At 42.7% G+C, this 23,972-nt stretch overlaps 1 protein-coding gene across 2 annotated transcripts in view; it reads left to right on the forward strand.

Annotated features, from left to right (window-relative positions):
• The window catches only part of CLIC5 (chloride intracellular channel 5), a 171,281-nt gene that overhangs the window by 8,364 nt on the left and 138,945 nt on the right, over positions 1-23,972 (forward strand). For both annotated transcript variants that reach the window (XM_029242193.1, XM_029242192.1), the window contains one exon: positions 29-544. In XM_029242193.1, coding sequence (XP_029098026.1) covers positions 29-544 — 516 coding nt within the window. The remainder of the gene's footprint in view (positions 1-28; positions 545-23,972) is intronic.

The following is a 23,972-nucleotide window of genomic DNA, read 5'->3' on the forward strand; positions in this document are numbered from 1 at the left end:
GCATCCTCTATCCCTTTCCTCATTTCAGACCTACTCAGGTCTGCCTGCAAAAGGATCCACCAAATCAATAAACATGAATGATGAAGACTGCAGCACCATCTGTGACAGAATCCAAAAAGAGAGGGCATATGAGGATTCAGACCAGCCAGCAGAAGACAAAGGTCCCCTTTACAATGATGTCCATGAAGACTTGAAGGCAGAAGCCAATTTATATGCCACTGGGTTGGAAACCCATGGGTATGGCTCTGTGGCCATTTATGCTGTTGTTGGTCAGGAGAGCACCTCAGCCTCTTTTCAACGAGAAACAGGAGAATACCTCCTGCCTGAAAAAGTATATCCTGAGGCTCAGCATCCTCAACCTGGGGAGCCCCAGGAGAATGGAAGTGAGATGGAAGCACATCTGACTTCTCCTTCCAGCTTCACCATCCAGCACAGCAGAGGCTTCTCCACCAGCGAGGACTCCCCTACCAGCTATTCTGCTGATGACGTTTCGGAAGAGAACGAATCAGCTTCCACTAACCCTGAGGTTAACCTCTCTGTGAAGGTAAGGGCTGCCTCTGACAGACACACCCGCACACGCAGATGGTGTTTTATTTTGCTCTGAGTGACGAGGGAAAGATGCATGGTGTCATGGTCCTTGGGGGTCAATATATATTAAAGAGTAGGGCTGATGGAATGGGTTGTCCCATAGTTCACCCAGGACCGCTCAAAATTACAAGAATTGGTAAGTGCATTTAAAAGTGTGTGTCTAATCATTGACTTCTCTATACCACAGGCCAAGCATTTTTTAAGAGTTCACTTATGAGGGAGCAGAAATTGTTGCTCAGATCCTTTCCTTTGTGACAGACATTAAGTGCATTTTCCTGTCTGGTTAAATTTCTTTCATCATCATCATTTTGAAAAACGAAACTAAGGCTTGTTGAAGTCAAATCGATGGTCCTTCTTAACATTTCTAAGGTCACAGATAGTACTTCGTATGTATGGTCGATAAATGTTACGTCTGTCACCGAGCTTGCCCTTTTGGCACCAATATAACTAAAATATCTGATGAGATAAAATGATTTCTCTAGTAGTAATACACTTAGTGTCAGTGTTAATGTTTAGCCCTTAGTATATTTAAACAAAGAACTTTGGTGATCTTTGCATTAGACTGATATTCTAATAAAGATTATGGTTATGAATATTATCAAAACATAAAAATCATTTCAGGGATAAACAAATCATCTTTATAGATCAAGATGATGTTTTCCCCAACATTCCCCACCCAAATTCATATTTACACAAATTTTTATGTGAAGACAACAAAAATGATTACTCTATGAACCTATAAAAACCCCAGTCAACACTCATTTCTCCCCTTTCTGGTTTCGAATTAACTCCTTTAATGAAATGCGCTTTCTTTTCTAATTTAATACATAATTATTTTCTAATTTTCTCTACCTGTTTGGTGTATAAATCGTCTCCTTTATTCTACCACAAGGTCCATTTCAAAAGCACCGAGAGCGTTTGGTTTGGTTCATATTTAGGTACCTGGCAAACCTTGCCTGGGATTTTGTTGAGCATTTGGGAGAAAGAAGCGTGTGTAGACAGAGCCCTTGCTCTCAAGAAATAACAATGTGGTACAGGAGACAGACTTGCAAGTTGTGAATTTTGGTGAAATGGAGGAGTGAGAGAGCATTGTGCTGTGGGTATTCTGGAAATGCCCAAGGGTGGACGAAGGAGTAAGGAAAGGCTCCACAGAGGAGGTGACATTCAAACAGGTGCATTCAAGCAGCATTCCAGCCATTATATTCACATGACCGTTGTGTTAGTTTCAAAAAAAGTCACCTTTTTAAAAGTGAGGACTAGGTGTATTTTCCTCAAGACAGAGGCATCCCTGCAACTTCCTGCAAGAGACAAGATGAATCAATCATCATGGTCATGACCATCATCATCATTATGGGCACATCAAACCATTATTTGCATGTTATTAGGCAAAGTGTTGATTTCATCAGAAATTAGACTGAACCAAACAGAAGTAGGAGGAAATAGAAGTGTTGGCATCTCTAGCTGGTACCAGCAACAGGAAAAATGACTTGATAGTGCCATGTGGTTCCTAAGTTAAGATCCGTGGTTCCCTAAAGTAAATATTGGATCTAATTAACTCTTTACATTTACATTCTTTTTAGTATAATTTTGTTAACTAAGTGGACGTAGAATGTACCATCAAGTGGACGTAGAATGTACCATCAACCTCAGCTCCTATGTGTGAACTCCTTTTTAGAGATTCTCAGCATCACTCAGTGAGAAGAAGGGCAGTCATAATTCTGGCTTCTCCACCCCCCAGCCCACCTCCACTGCGGTCCTTTATTCAATGAGGAGGGAAATGAGTAATATGAAAACAGGTGATACAGGGCTGCAGGGCTTGCGTGGGAGTGGAGGGCGTGTGTGTGACCAGCCCAGGCTCCTCCCTCCTCCCAGCTCTGCAGAAGGGCTGCTGGAACCCCTGCGTTGGACGGGGATCACCATCTTCCTAGCGGGCTTGTTGCTGGTGTTCTGGGGTTGTTCTCCTCCTGGGCTGTTTTGGTGTAGACCACTTGGGCTGCAGGTACACCTGTACTCATTTGTGTATGTTTCCACCCGTCTGGACAAGTCAGAGAAAATGTCATGCAGGTTAACTGTGTTCAACCAACTTTTCATTGAGGCTCGGCCATTTCAGGGTGTTGACCTGTTACTTACTTAGTTAAAATATGTCATTTATTTATTCATTCAACAGAGAGTTATTGCGCCAGGTTCTGGGTGTACAACAATGAAGAAAACAAAGGCCTGGCTCCCCAGCACTTTGCATCGTAGTGGGAAAGACAACAGATGGACAAATAGGGAAGTAAATATAAAGTATGCTGAGTGGTGATAGTGCCATAAAGAAACATAAAACAAAACAACGGGTGTGTTAATTTCCTACTGCTGCCCTAACAAATTACTACAAACATAGTGGCTCCAAACCACATAAATTTATTCTCCTACCTTCTGGAGATCAACCGGAAATGAGTCTTAAAGGGCTAAAACAAGGAGTCAGCAGAGCTGTGCTCCTTCCGGAGGCTCCAGGCGAGAATTTGTTTCCTCCATTCTTCTAGAGATGGTCCTCATTCTTGGCTCCTGGCCCATGTCACATCTCCCTTTCTCCCTGGCTTCCAGCTTCACCTTTTTTTTTTTGGCCACACCATGCAGCATGCAGGCTCTTAGTTCCCCGACCAGAGATCGAACTCGTGCCCCCTTTAGTGGAAGCGCAGAGTCTTAACCACTGGGCCTCCAAGGAAGCCCCCAGCTTCCCCTTGCCTTCCAATCTGACTCCTTCTGCATCCCTCTTATAAGGAAACTTGTGATTAGTTTGGGCCCGCAGGATAATCCAGGTTAATCTCCTCATTTCAAGATCCTTAATTTAATCACTTCTGCAAAGTCCCTTTGGCTTCAAAGTTTCTGGGAATTAAAGCATGGGCCTGTTTGGGAGCCATTGTTCAGCTTCCCACAGTGGGACGAGAATGATGCTGAGTAGGGGTGAGAGGAGTAGGGGTAGCCGGGGCGTGGGGGCGGGGAAGATAAGAGAGGTGGAGGTGGGTACAGGTCACACCTAGGCCTGATGAGCCGTTGACAGAGATTCCACTTTTTTTTTTTTTTTTTTGTGCGGTACGCGGGCCTCTCACTGTCGTGGCCTCTCCCGTTGCGGAGCACAGGCTCCGGACGCGCAGGCTCAGCGGCCATGGCTCACGGGCCCAGCCGCTCCGCGGCATGTGGGATCCTCCCGGACCGGGGCACGAACCCGCGTCCCCTGCATCGGCAGGCGGACTCTCAACCACTGCGCCACCAGGGAAGCCCAGAGCTTCCATTTTTACTCTGAGTGATAAGGGGAGTCATCAGAGGGCTTTGGAAGGAAAATTCTGACTGCCCTTTTGATGATAGACTACAGCAGAGAAAGGGTAGAGGCAGGGAGGACAGGTTGGAGGCCCTTGAAAAACTAGGCAGAGGAGGACGGTGGATTGGACGATGGTGACAACAGTGGAGCTGGTGCCAAGTAGATTGGGATTGTTGGGAAGAGAGAGCCCAGAGGTTTTGCTGGTGGGTCTGATGTGTAGTAAAAGGAAGGGAAGGAGCTAAGTTTGACTCTAGGGGTTTAGACAAGAGCTATTGAGTGAATGGAGATGTTATTCTCACTTCACCTGTGGACCTCTTCTCCAGGAACATATGATCCAGAAAATGTGTTCACAGTCATTCATATATCCCTCCCTCCCTCCCTCCCTTCCTTCCTTCCTTCCTTCTTTCCTTCCTTCCTTCCTTCTTTCTTTCCAACATTTACAAGATACTACGTGCCACGTACTGGATGTAAGAGATGAATGCAGCACAACCCAAGTGCACTGTCCTGTGGGCAAAGACAGAGAAACACAATTCTTGAAAATAATAAGAGGAAAGAAATAACTGCTTCTTGGTCATTGGCTGAGATCCAGTGAAGGAAAAGTCTCCAGTGAGAGCTGCAATTCATGTCGTAAGGCAACCAAGAGAAGTTGTCAGTTCAGAATTTGCTGATAGGATTATAAGAATTTCTTGCTGCTTTCTGCTAAAATTGAAGGACCTGTAGACATTTTCCTAATTGTGTGTGTGTGTGTGTGTGTGTGTGTGTGTATGGAAGAGGAAGAAAGAGAGGGACGAGAGGGACAGAGACTGAGGGAGGAAAGGAGATAGAGATATAGATGGAGATAAGAGAGATAAGAGATAGAGAGGGAGATGGAGAGGGAGAGAGAGAGAAAAAAAATATTCTGGTATTTAACACAAAGGAAAAAAAGTAATCTGACGATGACAGTTGCAAAGAAAAATGGTACAAATTAACACCATTTGTCCTGCACATAATTGATGTCATTGATTATGGAAGGCAGTATATATATGTATGCTGTAGAGCACGTTTTCAAGTCAGGTTGCATGGTTTGAATCCTGGCTTAGCACATTAATTTCTGTTAAATTGTTTACCACTTTTCTCATTGGTAAAATGGATGTCATAATGATATGTTCCTCATAGGGTGGTTATGAAGATTGAATAAGAGAATCCATGTAAATTGCTTAGTGTAGTATCTGACGTATAGTAAATGCTCAATATTTAGGAGGCTAAATTATTATTGTTTATTGTGATGAATTTGAACCATCCATAAAATAACAATTTTTATTTTAGGCACCATGCCTTATAGTTACTAGACATTATAAATGTTCTGCTAGCTGATATTAATGTGACGGTGTAATATTGTGGAAAGAGCACTGGTCAGGAAATTCTAATACGACTTTGTCAATGATTCACTATAAAACATTCTTGGACCCAAGTTTCCTCATCTCTGAAGTGCAGTCCATTCCAGCTCTTACAGTCTTTAACCAGGGTATGTGGCTCCAGCTCTGTATCAGTGTCACGTGTCTGGCACCATCTATTATCCACTTGAGCAGACCGCTTGATAGTGATTAGGGTCTCTAGATTTGGGTGTGGTAGGGAGGGCCAGCAGGAAATCAACACGCCTTTCCACCCTCAGCTCACGTGAAGCCTGTCCCTTGGAAGGCATCCTCAGGGTCTGTCTCTGATTAGGCACTCACAGAGTCCCCATGTAGAGTTGCACAGGTTGTGCACTGAGCAAAGTTAGGGGGCCCCGTTCACAGAAAATATAAACGGCGTCCTTCTAGAGTCAGGCAACATATGAGCCCTGATAAATGTTTCTTAGACTCATAGCCTGGAGTATTTTTGTCTAAAAGAGTGACTCCCTATAATTTGGTTCAGCATAATGGAAAGAGTCACAGAAGTGTCAGTAGAACTTGTTATTATTGCTGTAACACAGGAGCCTGATGCTGTTCCAGGGGTCATGGTATCCGAATAGAGTATTCAACCTAATCCACGGGCTGTTAGAATACTGTAATTAGGATAAAAAATATTAAGCAATATTTCTATTTAACCTAGTCCTCTTAAATGTTATTTTATATATTTCATCACATGTACAGTGTATTCTTGCAGTAGTACATTAATATAATTTGTAAATGAATAAATATACATATATTGTGGGGAAATGTTTAAGTTCTGTATTGAGAGGCATGCTCAGTCTTTACACTCCTATTGACTCATAGGCTTTCCTTCCTTTTCTGCCACCACCTGGGGTCTGAGACTCTTTCCTCAGCCAAGAACAAGTGAGAATAGGTCCCCTCACCTCCCGGGTCCTTCCTGGGAGTTTTCATAAGCAACACACTGAGTCCATTTGCTTTGGAGGCAAACAAAAATTCACTGTCTCAGTCGAGGAACTAAGAAATCGCATGGAGGAAATGAGGGACATGCAGCTAGATTTGCATGTTGAGATCTGATTCAGGTGGGGAGCAGTGGGGATATGCCGGGTGGTGAGTCTCAGCAGACGCAAAGGCACAGCACATATGCACGTATATGTGAGGAGATATATTTGGCTGGAATGGAGGCAAGGTCCACATTGGTACAGAGCAGAGGCTGAGGCCGAAGAGCCAGGAGTACAGTCTTTTTTTTTTTTAAATCATATTTTTTATTCTCCTATTATCTTTGGGTTTTTTGCTGTTGGTTTGTTTATTGAAGTAGGGTTGATTTACAATGTTGTGTTAGTTTCAGGTATACAGCAAAGTGATTCAGTTATACATACATGTATAATTTTTTTCAGATTCTTTTCCCTTATGGGTTATTACAAGATATTAGGTATCGTCTTTCATGGCAAACTGAGCAGCTTGGATTTTATCCTGAAGGCAACTGAGTGTAACAGAATGTTTTGGAAGAGAATATCATTAGCGGAGCAATGTTTAGGGTGATGGATAAGCAAATTAAAAAGTATTTCCACCTGTTGGTGTAGAACAGGACAAAACAGACATCTACCAACTTTCATTTCTAAGATTAGTTCAAGCATTTGAATGTAAATACATTGTGTATAATGATTACCTCCTTTTTTAGTTCTTTATTCATTCAGCTGTCTGTCTGAATATGTCCAAGTATTTAGATCCTTGATTTCATACAGACAAATTTCTGGAAAAAGTTACCAAACGTGATGCTGATTTATATACTATCTATATGGGTATCTAGGTACTTTATATTTGGTTGGGGGAGAGGGATAATGTGGATTTGGCACCAAGTTGTTTGTTTGTTTGTTTTTGCGGTACGCGGGCCTCTCACTGTTGTGGCCTCTCCCGTTGCGGAGCACAGGCTCCGGACGCACAGGCTCAGCGGCCATGGCTCACGGGCCCAGCCGCTCCGCGGCATGTGGGATCCTCCCGGACCGGGGCACGAACCTGTGTCCCCTGCATCGGCAGGCGGACTCTCAACCACTGTGCCACCAGGGAAGCCCTGGCACAAAGTTTTGATTGATGTTGTTTTAGTACAGTTCCCAATAAAAAAATGTGTTTGTGAGGTCTGTCTTAGCCTGGCTGGACTACTCAAAAGTTTTACATTTAGATGCCTGGAGATAGCTGGAGCCCTGCAAGGGGCTCCCTGTTTACAACCCCTAGGAACAGCCTGCTCTAATGTCAGTAATAAGCACACATCAAATATGTCCTTGGAAACGTTTGTGAGAAAGTGGAAGTCTGAGCCAGTTGCGTGTGCCCAACTATGCTTTCGTGGAACCCTTGAAACATATAAGTATGGAACAAGGGGCAGGTTTGAACAAAGATTTCTACTTCTTGTCATAATGTCCACTTAATTAGGGAACAATCAAGCCAAAATCACTTTCTAGGTGCCCGTATGAACTACTCTGCTCTCTGAATCAACGCCATCAATCAAAGAGAGAACAGAATCCTAGTGCTATAACAAGAATATTGAAAACCAGATGAGTCAAATAACTTGCCCAAGGCTGATGACAAATTAGTAGCAAAGCCAGGGCTTTAACCAGCCCGCCGCTTCCAGGGCACTTTCCTTCCTATTGGCATTCCTAGCCTGGGGTGCTGGATGCTCGTGAATGTGCTACAGGAGGTTCAGGATCATTCTAAAACTCCATGCAAATTTTTTGTGGAAGCTGCTTCCAGGAGGGTCCATGATCTTTTGCTGTTGTCTATCTCTGTGATGCATTGCGCTTCCCTACCTGGGTCCTCATGCCTTGTGTCTCCATGTGGGAGGGGGAGAATGACTGAGCAGCCCAACTAACTCCTGTCCTTTCCGTGGAGTCAGCCGCTTGCTCTAAGCCTTTTAGCAACTTGAGAAACCATGGGAAAGAACACTGACAAAAGAGTAATAAAGACGCATTACCTGAATCATCATGGGGGGATTATGTCCACTCTGAAAAGGAAGGTGATGTGATATTCTGAAATACATACCACCAAATTAGAATCCACCTATTTTCCAAGGGAAATTTCGGACATTTTTTCCCCAGAGGGACTGCTAACTCAACCACACCTCATCCCACCACCTTGGTGGGCAGTGTCACCAACTGTACAAACTAAAACTTTTTAGTAACTTAGATTTCTGCTTCTTTACTGCCCAACATTCCAGTCAATTTCACCTCCTAATGTGTTCTCATCTCTCCATCTTGGACACCATTGGCCATGGTCATCTTGACCACAGTCATTCAACTTGTCGCTCTGCCTCTAGACTTATCTTCCTCCTAAGAAGCCCCACATAGTCACCAGAATGGCATCTGAACACACCATTCCCTGTTTCAAGCTATACAGTGGCTCCCCACTGCCCCCAGGAAAAAGGCTGGCATGAGAGAATGTACAGAAGGGTCTTCATGCCTCATCAGGCTTTTAGCCAAGACCTCATCACCTGCTATTCTTCACTCACACTTTGCCTTGAAAAATGTTGACTTGTATTTCCCTGCATACTTCATGCCAATTCATGACACTGGGTCTTTGCTCAAGCTGTTCTCTTTCAGTGCTCTCCCTTCCTGGGATAGCCTACCATCCTTTCAGACCCAGCCGAGACGTCACATTTTCCAGAAGCTTTTCTTGGCCCCTCCAGGCAGGGCTGGGGTGGGTCTTACCTCAATGTACCAGTCTGCTAGGGCTGCCATGACAAAGTACCACAGACTGGGTGGTACAAAGTACACAGAAATTTATTTTCTCTCAATTTGGAGGTTAGAAGTCTCCAGAATTCTCCAGGAGGCTAGAAGGCTAGAATCAAGGTGTGGCACGGTTGGTTTCTTCAGAGGCCTCTCTCCTTGGCTTGTAGATGCTGTCTTCTTCCTGTGTCTGCCCGTGGTCCTTCCTCTGTGTGTGTCTGTGTCCTAATTTCCTCTTCTTATAAGGACACAAGTCATATTGGATTAGGGGGTCCACTCTAATGATACCATTAGGATCACCCTAATGATCTCATTTTACCTTAATTACCTCATTAAAGACCCTGTCTCCAAATACAGTCACATTCTGAGGCACTAGGGATTAGAATTCAACATATGAATTTTGGGGGGACATAACTCAGCCCATAACACTTAATGTTATAATTCTCTCACTGAAGGAGCATCTGTCTTTTATCCATTTTCATATACACAGTCCATGGCTACTTAAATGATGATTGAATTAGGAAGGAAGGAGGGAATAAGTTACTCCTAGGGAGGCTCAGGGCAATGGCGGGGGAGGGGAGGAAGGCTTGTCCCAGGGGCCTGCAGCTGTAATGAGAACGGTGCTCCAAGCCCCTGTGTTAGTCTCATAGAGCTGCTGTAACAAATTACCATAAACTTGGTGGCTTAAAACAAAAGGAACTTATTCTCTCATCGTTCTAGAGGTCAGAACTCTGAAGTCAAGGTATAGGCAGAGTCACACTCCCTCTGACAGCTTTAAGGGAGAATCCTTCCTGCCTTTTCCAGTTTCTGGTGGCTCCTGGCATTCCTTGGCTTATGGCTGCATCACTCCCATCTCTGCTTCCATCATCACATGGCCTTCTCTCCTGCGTCTCTGTATCTGTTTTCTCTTCTTTTCTTTTATAAAGACTTGTTAATGGATTTAGGGCCCATCCTAATCCAGCATGATCTTACCTCAAGATTCTTCATTTAATTACTCTACAAAGACACTTTTTCCAAATAAGGTCACATTTACAAGTCTGTTTGGGCATAGCTTCGGGGAGGGAGGAACACTTCAACCCACTACATACAGCCCCTGAAGGTTGGACTGGGTTGAGTTGAAGCATGGGAACTCTGGACATGGACAGCCACTCCTGGGATCCACATATCCCACCCAATGCAAGGGGTTCTATGAAAATTCAGTGGACTGTTTGCACCTTCATCTCATTAGTTCTGCAGCATTCATGAGACCGCCTGGCACGTGCCTAGCATCACCCTGAAGTTGGGCAGGAAGCCAACCACTGAGTGCTTAATGTCATTTGCTGGGCTTAGAAGGGATGTTTGAGTCCAAGGACTTGAGGATTCCCACAGCGGTTGGTGTGAAACAGTGTAAGGAATGGCCTGCGGAAACAGTGTGGCTGTAGCTCATTCAACATGTCCTGGTTCCTGGGTCTAGCTTTGTGTTTCTGCATCTATATAATTGACCAAACACTGTTCTGACAATAGACATGAAACAGATCAAACACAGTGACCAAGAGGAGGTGAGTAGTGTCAATACTGGGAGAAAGAACGGCAACTGACTGGGATGGGGCTGACAATCAGAATATTTGGGGAGAGGGACAGTGACACGGATGATGGATTCTTTTCTGGACTCCCATTTTTTAAAGGGTAACTCACCAGACAGTCAGCTCCTTGACGGAATGGATGATGTCTTTCTTATTTCCACAACGCATTGTCCTGTGGGGTGCTGGGCTTGTCGTAGGGGGCTCCATAAATGTTGGACAAACTGAACTGACCCTTCAGGTAGCCTTCACCCAGTGTTCTCTAGCTACATCTTACTCACCTGTGTCTGTACTCCCACCACTAGTGTGGAGGCTGGCCCATAGTCATAAATATTTTTCAAATTGAATTAAACTGAACTTGTTTTGGGAAAAGTAGTTAAGTTCTTTTTTGAAGGGAAAGCTTATTAGTGTATTCTGGGAAATGTGATCAGCATTTTCAAGCAAAGGCCCTATGTCCCTGCATCCATTGATGGGGGATGGGGGATGGGTGAATGGTAAGTCATGGTAAGAAGCCAGCTGATATGGGGGAGAAAAGAGAAGGAGAAATTCATATTACCTGAATGTTTTCTTTGAACTATGTGCTGTAAGTCACCTGCTTTATTGAAATTATCTCTGTAATAGGACTTAGGAGCAAGGTCCGCATCTGGATTCTGACACTGGGTAACCATGCAATGTTGGGGAAGTCGTTTGCACTCTCTGGGCCTTAGGTTTCTCAACTGTAAAATAAACAGTTGAAATAAGTTGAGCCCAAGAGCCCCCACTGGTTCTAACCTGCGGAGCGTGGAAGCTTCATTCTCCTCTACAGTAAAATAGTCTCCCTCCCACGCCCCCACCCCAGCTTAAATTTATATTATCATGAGGCTCTCTGAACTATATGCTGAACATACTCTTAGACAGCCCTGTGACTTGTTAAATGGGGGAAAAGGGAGATAGTGAGTAACAAAGAAAAAGATGTTCTCACACAGAAACAGGATTTTGACTCAACTCATATTGAATAGTAACAGGTTTTGGAGCCCCATTGACTCTTCTCCCCTTTTGAATAGGTTTACCATTTGCATGGTTCAAAATTTGAAAGGTACAAAAGATAGTCTCTCCCCCACCATACTCCTTCAGACATCCCATTTCCATTTTCTGAGGCGATTTATTCTAAACTTTCATGTATGTGCTTCCTGAGACATTTTACACACATCCTGGCAAATATATGTATGTTTGTATATTCGAAATTATCTCTTTTCCCTTTTATTTAATACAGATGGTATTATACTATATATCCTATTACGTACCTTCCTTTTTTGAGAGTCAGTTTTGTTGGGACATAATTTACATACACTAAATTCAGCAATTTTAAGTGTACTCTTCAATGAATTTTGAACAAATATATACAGCTGTGTAACAATCATCACAATCATGATATGGAACATTTCCATAATCTCAAAAAGGTCTCTCTTGACCCTTTGCCATGAGTCCCCTCCAAGCCACACCCTGAATCCTGGAAAACACACATCTTTCTATCATTATAGTTTTACCTTTTCAAAAGTATCGTATAAATAGAATTAAACTCTGTAATCGTTTGTATGTGGTTTCTTTCTCTTAGCATAATGCTTTTGAATTCATCCGTGTCAGTACATATATCAGCAGGTGGTTCCTTTTTATTACTGAGTAGTATTCCATTGTGTGAATATACCACAATTCGTTCATTCATTCAGAAGTTGATGGACATGGATTCTTTCCCAGTTTTTGGCTATTATTAATAAAATGGCTATAAACATTCACATATAAGCTTTTGTGTTGATTGTGTTTTCATTTCTCTTGGTCAAATACCTAAGGGTGGAATTATTGGGTCATATGGTCAGTGAGTGCTTAACCTTATTTAAAAAAATCTTTCAAATTATTTTCAAAGTGGCTGTAAGAATTTATAAAAGATTTCTTTTTGCTCCTTTTCCAGTACTTGGTATTTTCAATCTTTTAAGTTTTAGGTATACTGATAAATATATAATGATCTTTCATGGCAGCTTCAATTTACATTTTTTCTAATGACTAATAATAATGTTAAGCATCTTTTCATGTACTTACTAGCCATCATTAGATCTTCTTTGATGAAGCATCTGTTCAAATATTTTGCTTATTATTGTTATTTTAGCGTTATCATATTATTGAATTTTAAGAGTTCCTTATATGGTCAAGGTACAATTTCTTTATCAGGTAAATATTTTGGAAATAGTTTACAAAGTGACTTGACTTTTCATTTTCATAAGTGTCTTTTTTTTTTTTGGTGATACGCGGGCCTCTCACTGTTGTGGCCTCTCCTGTTGCGGAGCACAGGCTCCGGACACGCAGGCTCAGCAGCCATGGCTCACGGGCCCAGCCGCTCCACGGCATGTGGGATCCTCCCGGACCGGGACACGAACCCGTGTCCCCTGCATCGGCAGGCGGACTCTCAACCACTGCACCACCAGGGAAGCACCCATAAGTGTCTTTTGAAGACTAAAGATTTTGATTTTGATGAAGTCCATTTATCAATTTTTTTTCTTCTATGGTTTGTGCTTTTTGTGTTCTAAGAAATATTTGTCTAGTCCATGGTCACAAAGATGTTCTCCTATATTTTCTTCCAGAAGTTTCTCAGCTTTAGGTTTTATATTTAGTTCTATGATCCATTTTGAGCTAATTTTTCATAGGGTGCAAATATGGCTTGCATCTATCTATCTATCTATCTATCTATCTATCTATCTATATCTAACTTTATCACAGTCTCTCTCTCTTTCTGCAACTCCATCCCTACTGGTATTTAGATCTGCGAATTCTAGCTGCCTTGACCTTCTGAAACACCAAACTCTGTTGTCTCCTCAACTCAGAAAGACCACCAGCCTCTATTTGGATTCTATGCTGTCTGTCTCCAATGTCTGAAAACCATCACTTTGTGAAGTTTGTCTGCTTTACTCAATGTTTAAAGAAATCTTCCAATTGTTAAGTGTAAATCTGATTCCTTTTAATCCATCCTGGCCAGAAATGGAGGTTGTCAAAATTGACTTTAAGATCCCCATTTCACTTGGGTTGCTTCTCCTTTCTTTCCAGATATTGGCCCCTTAAAGTCAAGTTTGAATTGGAGTTTGGAATATAGCCATGAAGTTCAACTAGACTAAAGTCTAATGATAATGACATTAAAGTGATATAGTAGGAGTCAGCTATCGCAAGTATGTTGGCCTTCAGGCAAAGACTGATTGCTGACCTTCCATCTTTCTATTTTCTTTTAAGACTACGTTGTCTTTTGCAAAGTCTTTATTTTGTACCTTAAGTTCTGAGTAATGACAAGACAGGAAAACAAATGTCCCAGCTAATCATTCACCAACATAAGTCATAATACAATTCCATCTTCTCATCTTTTAACCCCTTACCATTCAAGCCTCTGATGATTCCATGAGTTCCTTGGATGACCCTAGGAAAAGAGGTCTTTTCTACTATAAAAAGGGAATCCTAGGGGCTTCCCTGGTGGCGCAGTGGTTGAGAGTCTGCCTGCCGATGCAGGGGACACGGGTTCGTGCCCCGGTCTGGGAAGATCCCATATGCCACAGAGCGGCTGGGCCCGTGAGCCATGGCCGCTGAGCCTGCGCATCTGGAGTCTGTGCTCCGCAACAGGAGAGGCCGCAACAGTGAGAGGCCCGCGTACCACAAAACAGAAAAAAAAAAAAAAGGGAACCCTATGTTTAAAAAAAATTTTTTTTTAAATTTATTTCTGGCTGCGTTGGGTCTTCGTTGCTGTGCGCGGGCTTTCTCTAGTTGCAGTGAGAGGGAGCTACTCTTCGCTGTGGTGCACGGGCTTTTCACTGTGGTGGCTTCTCTTGTTGCAGAGCATGGGCTCTAGGCGTGCGGGCTTCAGTAGTTGCAGCACATGGGACCTAGAGTGCGCAGGCTTCAGTAGTTGTTCCACGCGGGCTCAGTAGTTGTGGTGCATGGACTTAGTTGCTCCACAGCATGTGGGATCTTCCCAGATCAGGGATTGAACCCGTGTCCCCTGCATTGGCAGGCGGATTCTTCACCACCGTGCCACAAGGGGAGTCCCAGGAATCCTGTTTTTAAGCTACCTTCCAATACCCAGGCCCAAAGTGTCCAGAATGGATTTGTGTATAATTGTATTGTGTACATGGGAAAATGCACTGACTGGCAGCTCTGCTCCCAAATGACACTCCCTTAAAAATATGAGTTGACTCTCCCTGTGAGTGGAGCATGAAGTTTAGTCCTGAAACCAAATATTTTGTGTAATCTTGTGAGGTCAAAGATTAAGAACCTGAGCTTTAAGCCATGCCCCATTTTTATGCTTTATAAGCAGAACCTTCCTTTTGTGAGCCTGTGGGTTTGCAAAAGTGCTAGCCTCTCATTATTGCCTGGACTTGGTGCACAACAGTAACATGGCAACAGCTGAAATAAACAAGAGAATGCATTGTTTAGGAAACCACTAAGGTTCTGAGGTTTCAATGATAACAATTTCAGGGTAAGTATGTAAGGTGGTAATGAATAACTGACGTGAGTGCCTTTTGTTAATTGCAGTACAACTGCATATTTTCTTCCCCCTACAGAAGTATTTTTGTCCTGTTCTCCTAAGGTGGCAAGGAAGGAAAGAATTTGGTGGAGAGTCTTTTTATATTTACAATAGCAACCCTCTATAAACCAAGCCTCTATAAACTGGCTTGGTTCTTCTAGAACCGTGCTATTCAAAACACTAGCCATTAGCTCTGTGTGGCTATTTAAATTTAAACTAATTTAAGTGAAAAAATCTTAAAAATGCTTTTCGTTAGTCATGCTATCCGTATGTGGCTACTGGCTACTATATTGGAAAGTAGAGCTAGGGAACATTTCTAGCATTATAGAACGTTCTATAGGACAGTGCTACTGTAGAGCGTCCTGGGTTCAGCTGTGGCATGAAGACCAATCATTTATGTGGTCACAGGCCCTTCCTTGGGTCTTTATTCCCTTGTCTAAAAATAAGAGATAGGGTGATTGCGTTTAGTGAGACAGAAGAGTGGTCATGCCCACAAAATAGAAATCACCAGTGAAATTTATTCTCATCGATAAATAGTATCTGTGCTACAAGTTCATATGAATCAATTGGTTTAAAATGGCAACTGTTTAGGAAAAGCTCTACAACTCATAACCAGCGCTTGTGAATCTCAGTAAATCTGTCAATAACCATTGGCCATGGCCAAACCCATTGAAGGTGTCTCTGTGGCAACGTTACCCACCAAAGCTGCGGTAACTTTGAGGACTGAACATGCTGCCTCCCCAGCCACTTGGACCAAACATAGCCTTAAGCCTGGAGCCCAGATACAGAGATCAAGGTCCTTCTCCTCAATCAAAACAACTTGCCACAATAAAGCAGGGAGGGTTGTCTCGGGTGGGGGAAGGTGGCTGCTTACTGAGAAGATATGAGGGTGAAGGCTGAGCAGTTCTCTTGTAAGTGTGATGAGTTCTTATTCCATAATAAACATTGTATTGCTGAAAGAATGAGCTCAGGTCTATTGCCCGTTCCTTCCTGTGTATCCCTTTAATCCATCTCCAATAAACAGGTTGATGAGTCTTTATGGAGCCTGCACTGCACTTGGGGTACAGATGCTGTGAGAGGTAGAAAAGCAGTCTAAGATGGGGGCCTTTTCTGTGAGGCTCTGACCTGCTGGCTAGAAGGAAGGATTAACACACACCATGAAGCATTTAGAAATTAATATTAGAGTTGAGAGAGAATCAGTCGCCAGAATACATGATGTATGGTATCAAATAAGCACTGAAGGTAAGAGTGCTGGACTTATCAGGGAGGGCTTCATGGAAGGGGCAGACCTTAAACTTTGAAGGAAATGTAGGCACACAGGTTGCAGACAGGACGAAGGACAAGATGCCAGGCCTCAGCAATCACATCATCCTTCTCAATCCTATATCACTGAGAGGCAGTTTATCATAGTGTCTAACAGCAGAAAGCCTTGGAGCTAGACTGTGTGACTCACATCCTGATCCTGTCTCTTATTAGCTATGTAGACTTAGGCAATTTATTTAACCTTTCACTGGATTATTATGAGGATGAAATAAGTTCATATATGTAAAAGTCTTAGGTACAAAATAAGCATCATATAACTATTAGTGGCCCCCTCCCACTCCAATCTCTTCTTCTCAGGCCTTACTTGTTTTTACCTGTATTTACATCGAACATCTCTTCTTTTACTAGAAGCCTCAATAATTCATATTGACTTGATATTTCCCTGACTTTATTCAGTTTGGTTTTCCTGATTTCTAATTTTTGCAATAAGTAAATATACCTTATTTAGGTCAAACCAACCCACAGAATTGTCCTGGTGAATGCCTCAGTTTTTTTTTTAATTTATTTTTTTTGTATAGTTGATTTACAATGTTGTGTTAATTACTGCTGTACAGCAAAGTGACTCAGTTTTACAAATATGTACATTCTTTTTCATATTCTTTTCCATTATGGTTTATCACAGGATATTGAATATATAGTTCCCTGTGCTATACAATAGAACCTTGTTGTTTATTCTGTATATACTGGTTTGCATCTGCTAATCCCAAACTCCCAGTCCTGCCCTCTCCCACTTCCCTCCCCCTTGGCAACCACCAGTCTATTCTCTATGTCCCTGATTTTCTCTCTGTTTCATAGATAGGTTCATTTGTGTCATATTTTAGGTACATATAAATTATATCATATGGTATTTGTCTTTGTCTTTCAGACTCACTTTACTTTGTATGATAATCTCCAGTTTCTTCCATGTTGCTGCAAATGGCATTATTTCATTTATGGCTGAGTAGTATTCCATTGTATTGTATATATGTACCACATCTTCTTTATCCATTCATTCGTCGATGGACATTTAAGTTGTTTCCATGTCTTGGCTATTGTGAATAGTGATGCTACGGACATAAGAGTGTGTGTATCATTTTGAGTTATAGTTTTGTCTGGATATATGCCCAGGAGTGGGATTGCTGGATCATGTGATAATTCTGTTTTTCTCAGGAACCTCCATCTGTTTTCCACAGTGACTGCACTGTTGTTCCCACCAACAGTGTAGGAAGGTTCCTTTTTCTCCACACCCTCTCCAGCATTTGTTATTTGTAGACTTTTTAATGATGGCCATCCTGACCTGCATGAGGTGGTACCTCATTGTAGTTTTGATTTGCATTTCTCTAATAATTAGCAGTGTTGAGCATCTTTTCATGTGCCTACTGGCCATCTCAGTTTTTGGGTGTTTTTTAATCAAAATACTCTTGTCATCGGAGCCCTGGGTAGAATCGAGTTAATCACCAAATTTGAGGCTGGGTCTTAATGTGTTTCCCAGGATTATACCTAAATTATACAAGAGGGATTATTTGGTTTAGGAAGACCTCTGTGCTGCATCAGTGTTCTTTCCTATCAGACTCCAAACTCTTTGACGGCAAAGACTGGGCCTTTTCATCCTTGGGTGCCCAGCCAGCATCTTGAATAGCACTTGACATCTCCTAGTTGGTCCATGATGCCTGAATTAAATGGACTTCTTTTTGTAAAATGAGCTAGTGATGCTTAACTCCCCCTGGCTCCTATAGGGTAGCATAATTCAATTCCATTCAATTCAACACATTTAATGAGCGTCCCCTCTGTGCCTGGCTTAGTGTCAGATGCTGGGATCCAGTGGTGAGCAAGTCAGGCATAGTCTCCCCTGTCATGGGGTTAATGAGACCAGTCTATTATTTCTTTGCTTCTCCTAAGGGAAAGATATGCAGCGGAACCTTGTAAAGCATTGCACTGCCCTTACAATCTCAGGACACAATACCTTTAGCCAAAAAAAAAAAAACAAAAACAAAAGAACAACCATTGAACTCAATCTGGATTATGATTGGCCAGAAGAGTTCCCATTCCCAGATGTGGCTGATCTGTGTCCTGTAATGATGCTGAAGAGCATGTTGACCAGGATGTGACAATGAGGTGACTCTGGTTTGCCCAAGGTCTCAGTGGTTTCACAGCTTGAGATAAGGGAAGAATAGAATTTCTAAGCCTCACCTTCTAATTGGGATCCTGTTCACTTCTTATTGTGACCTCATCATAGCATTTATGAGATTTCCTATGAATTTTAAACCCTCTGTATGTGTTAAATACCTCGTATAGTAGAATTATACAGTAAGTTTCACCATTTTTTAAATGAGGATAACAATATCTTCGTAGTAAGGTGATTGTGAGGATTCCAACTAGACATGGAAAGCATTCTACACATGCATAGAGCAGGCACTCAGTAATGGACAGCTATCATTTTTAGTATATTAAAGATGTTGTTAGATTATTATAGGGGACGCAAAGGTAAACAGGACACAGTCCCTTTCTTCAAGGACCTTCAGCTCAGTAGGAAAGATTTCATATTTACAAGTAACTATTACTAAGTCAAAAAGTGAAATTTTTCAAAAGAGAAGTGCTGACAATGTTCTTTTGAAATTTAGAAGAGAAAGGCATTAGTATTGGCTAAGAAGATCAGTGATAACTTCACAGAAAAAGAAGCATTTATTTGAAAGATTTGGTCCAATGGAAATAGTGAAAGGGACACTCTGTAAATAGGGACTGCATGTACACAGACATTGTTTCAGTCAGCTTGGGCTGTGTAACAAAACACCACACACTAGGAGGCTTAACAACAGACACTTATGTCCTCACAGTTCTGGAGGCTATAAATCTAAGGTCAAGGTACAGGCATGGTAGGTCTGACAATAACCCTCTTCTTGGCTTGCAGATGGCAGTCTTCTCACTGTGTCCTCATAGGAAGGAGAGAAGGCTCTCTGGTGTCTCTTCTTATAAGGACACTAATCCTATCAGATGAGGGCCCCACGCTTCTGATCTCATTTAACCTTAATTACTTCCTTAGAGGCCCCAACTCTAAATACATCCACATTGGAACTTAGGGTTTCAACATATGAATTTGGGGAGGACACAGAAATTAAGTCCATCACAGGCTTGGAGGTGGAAAATACCTTTATAAGGAACATTTGATGATATAGTTTGATTGGAGCATAAGAGGGGCTGAAAGTGGAGGCATGGGAGAAGCAAAATTAAACCTTGGGATTGTCCTGGATTACAGAAGGCCTGGAATGACAGCTAAGACTTTTAGAGGGTAATTTGTCTGCATCAGGGAGTATCTAGGGTTTTAAACTAGGAAGTTGCAAGTTCAGAACTGTGCTTTGGGAAGATGATTTCGGCAGCTATGGGTTTTACAGCCAGTCTTGCCCTTGTTATCTTGGAGCAGAGAAGGAGGTGGAAACACTAGCAGATTAAGTACCTAGCTCAGAATCTCCCAACCAGACCTTCCAAGTTGCTTTTCTGAACGCCAGTCAGTGTGTTGTTTGACTGGTAAGGAAAGAACATGCAGCTTGGGACACTGACTCTGGGGTGCCCTTGTGAAAAATCAATATGCGAGACATCTTCTCTGGACCTACCCTCAACCAAGACTTTCTAAGCATCAATCCCAAAGCAAGACAGTCCTTTCTATCTCAGCGAAAGATTTTGAATGGGAACTATTGCCCCATTGACCAAAGTAACTTTGGACGGTTTCTTGCTGACTACTGGGTACACAGCAGAGCTACCTGATCTTGCATTTCATGAAGGAGGCAACCAGTTCTCAGAGGTTATAAATCCTCAAATGTCATTAGAGAGCTCTTCAGGCCAAGATTACAGAATGCAACGCCTCTCCACTGGGTAAAGTTCTCATCAGCCCCTCCTGAGGCAGTAGGTCCCAGCAGTCACTGCAGGCGACCAAAAATAGCCTCAGTATAAAATCCCAGCTCCCAGGATTGCTGGGGAGGTAATTTGCTGAGAGAAGCAGCCCAGACTGTGGTAAAGCATTGCCTTGGGTCTCCTAACACATCGTCAGATGGGATATTCCCCGAAATCACTAATGCCCGGCCTCAACAATTAGAGTGGATCTTCTGGGTGAGATTGAAGGCTGCTTTCTAATTACCATGGATGGGCCTTGGTGATTATCTAGTGGAACTGCACAGTTATACCTGAGAACAGTGAGGTCTGCCTTCCTCAGCGCCCTAACAGTCTTCCATCCACATTCTTTCATTCTTTCCTTCTTTCAGCAAATATTGATTGAATGAGGCTCAATTCCTTCATTCAGTGTCTCTGCTCAAATATCACCTCCTCACCATCCACAACAGAGCTCTACCAATCTTTTTCCTTATTCCCTGTTTGCTTTATGCCCCTGCCATCGCACTCTGTTATTGTCGGTCTGCCCTACTAGAAGGTTGATTGGCTCCCGGGGCAGGGACTTTGCCTGTTTGGGGTCTGGCTCTTGAATGGCTGTGCTGAGTATATGGTGTGTCAGGCGTGGCCCTGCCCTCTATTTTTCCTGTAACTTGTATTAGTTGGGTGCTGTCCTTCTGGGTTTGGCCTCTACTTCTTGTTACTTCTCTCATGTTATCTGTCTCTCTTTTTTTTTTTTTTTTTTTTGCAGTATGTGGGCCTCTCACCGTTGTGGCCTCTCCCGTTGCAGAGCACAGGCTCCGGACGCGCAGGCTCAGCGGCCATGGCTCACGGGCCCATCCGCTCCGCGGCATGTGGGATCTTCCCGGACCGGGGCACGAACCCGTGTCCCCTGCATCGGCAGGCAGACTCTCAACCACTGCGCCGGGGAAGCCCCTGTCTCTCTTTTTTTATTCTATGTTTTGTCAACTGAAATAAAATGCACAACCTAAAAGTTGAGAATTATGTTTTATTCCATGGACTTAAGCCGGGAAGACAGTCTCTCAGATGGCTCTGGGGGACTGCTCCCAAGCGGTAGGGGAGGAACCAGGATGTATAGGAGTTTTTGCAACAAAGCCCAGGTAGTCAGAACCTCAAAAGATTGCTGATAATTAAAAACACAAAAACAAAACAAAACCCCCCCAGACATCTCAAGTTAATGATTTTAGCGCTTTTCTCTATATGGGAAGATGCAAGAGTCTGGGATCATTGAAATGATTCCTTTGATATGCACCTTAACTATCTAGGACCAGTGTCCCGCTTTTCTCCATCCTGAATCTCCTCAGGGCTGCAGTGGCTGATGGCTTGATGGCTACATCATCCTTCATTTGCTGATATGGCAGGCAGTATTTGAAAGATTTTCTTTGTTTTCCAACTCTTCTATTACATTTTTCATTTTTGATAGTGACATTCTTAATTCCTCAGAACTCTGGTTTTATTCTCTACTTGTTCCTTTTTCAAAGCTTCCCATGCTACCCTACAAGGGAAGAGAGACAGAGGAGGCCACCACTGGGTAAGCAGGAAGGAAGTGGATTTCCAAATGCCAAAAAAGTGAAGGATTGGGGGCGCTGCCACACCCACACTGGAAGCATCTTTCCCCAGCTCCTCAGATGGCTTCCTGTGGAGAAGAACCTTCCATTTAGAGCCTGGAGTTAAACTCCACCTCCAGCTGGGACAGCTGTTCTAAGATAGACTTTTAGTGAGTCACTCCACCTAAGTACCACATCATACCTCCCACCTGCTGTGGATTTGGCCAAGTTCAAGCCCACAGCTTCTCAGGTGTCCTGGCAGAGAACATGGCCCCCACCTCCTCTGCAGCCCCCTTGGGATTTATTCTGGGCTATAGTTTTCTCTGTCCTCTATCATCAGTCAATGTGTTGCCTTCTCTCCTCCAGAAGTTTGTCTAAATCCCTTATCCATTGGTGATCCTGTCTCACTTCCTTTATTCTTGTGAGATTATTCCTTTTCATAGGTCTATACTGTTATTCCAGCAGGATCTCAGGAGGGTCTGTGGGCAGAAACCTGGCAATATTTCATGTTCAAGGTTCTAAATATAGTTTGGAACTATTGAATTTACAAGTGTTTAAATAGGGCTCTTTACTGCAGAACTTCTCAGCCCTTTCATTTGCAAATACCTACTGCAAAGCTCTAAGAAAGGGTGTAGATGGAGTATTTCCCAATGATTTGACTGTAAGATTTTCTTTTTTTCAGGGAAATCTCATCATGCTTCATGAAATACACTGTGGAAAATACTGGATTAATTTACTGGCATTATACTAGCTCTGGGACTGAAATACACGAGACATTAACAATGTTTGCTGAATGCTTGTGCAAAAAGAGGTTGAGGGGATGGGTCCTAAGTACCACCCTCACTCCACCCAAGTTACAGATTTACTTCCTGGCCATGATGCCTAACTTCAGAGTACGGTGGAAAGAACACCCAGGCTGAATTCAGACTAGCATAACTACTGGGTGCCTTCAGGCGAATTAACTTCTCTGAGTCCCGATTTCCATATCTGGGAATAATATCTACTCTTCCTACTTTGTGAGGCAGTTGTGAGTATCAAAACATAAATTATATGAGCCAGTATTTATAAAATATAAAACAGTAAACAAATACAAGGAATTATAGTCCTTGTGGTGAAATTTAGTCGCTATGTCATGGGAGTTAGAATGTGAAAGGGAACATTTGAACATTCTCTAAACATATCCTAGGGCTGCTGACCTCCTCATCCTACATCTAGAGTCACAGCTCACAGGGAGAAGCACTTAGGAAAAGAGGAGAGAAACCCTACTCATGTCTATGTCTGTACCCAGAGCTAAATCAGGACTTCATCCCCATTTCGCTAGTGAAGACTTTAAGGTAGAGAAACAGACTCCGGGATCTTCAGATCTAGAGAAGATCTCAGATGTCATTTGATCCAACTTGCTTGTTTTAGATGCATAGAAACTGTGACCCAGAGAGGATAAAGAGTTTGCCTCCAATCATACTGAAATAATGGTAGCGAGTGCTAGCAAGCAGGTGTCCAAGTTCAACATAACTTAACCTGGCAAACATTTACCCAACCTCTGGTGCCGGCTTGCCGCTGCCCCAGGGGCTGGAGGACACACAAGTGGGAGCAAGGTTTCCACCCTGAAGGAGCTCACAAGTGTTCAGAGGAGAGAGTAACAGCAAACACTAGAGCAGAAGTGGGCTGTTCCGTTAAGTGTTCTAGGAGTTTGGAGAAAGGGTCACTGTTGATAGCTGAGATAGACAGAAATTTTTTTGTAGTTGGTATTTTCCATTTTCAGAAATTCTTCCCCTTACCTCAAAGATTCCTTAATAAGGGGACTATATATCACATACATACACACATATGTATATACTTTTACTTTATATACATATATAAATATATATACACTTTTAAATTTCACATACATATGTGACATATGTGATTTGGAGAGGCTATTATTCTTCCTGTTTCTCCTTTTTGGTTATCTTTAGAATAGTTTGAGATGTATACAGATGCAAGCTGAAGAATCTGTTGTAAATGTCAAGGGACATTTCTTGACCTTAAAAAATTCCAAGAGAAATGGGGACCTGCTGGTGGAGTCCATTCTGCCTAAAATATATTTTTTTCCACCTGAGGCAAAGTGCCTCAGAGTCCATGTTCCTTTTGTGGCAAAGAA

This window comes from Monodon monoceros, unplaced genomic scaffold (assembly GCF_005190385.1).
Source record: "Monodon monoceros isolate NGI ecotype Baffin Bay Population unplaced genomic scaffold, NGI_Narwhal_1 Super_Scaffold_3, whole genome shotgun sequence".
Classification (NCBI taxonomy): Eukaryota; Metazoa; Chordata; class Mammalia; order Artiodactyla; family Monodontidae; genus Monodon; species Monodon monoceros.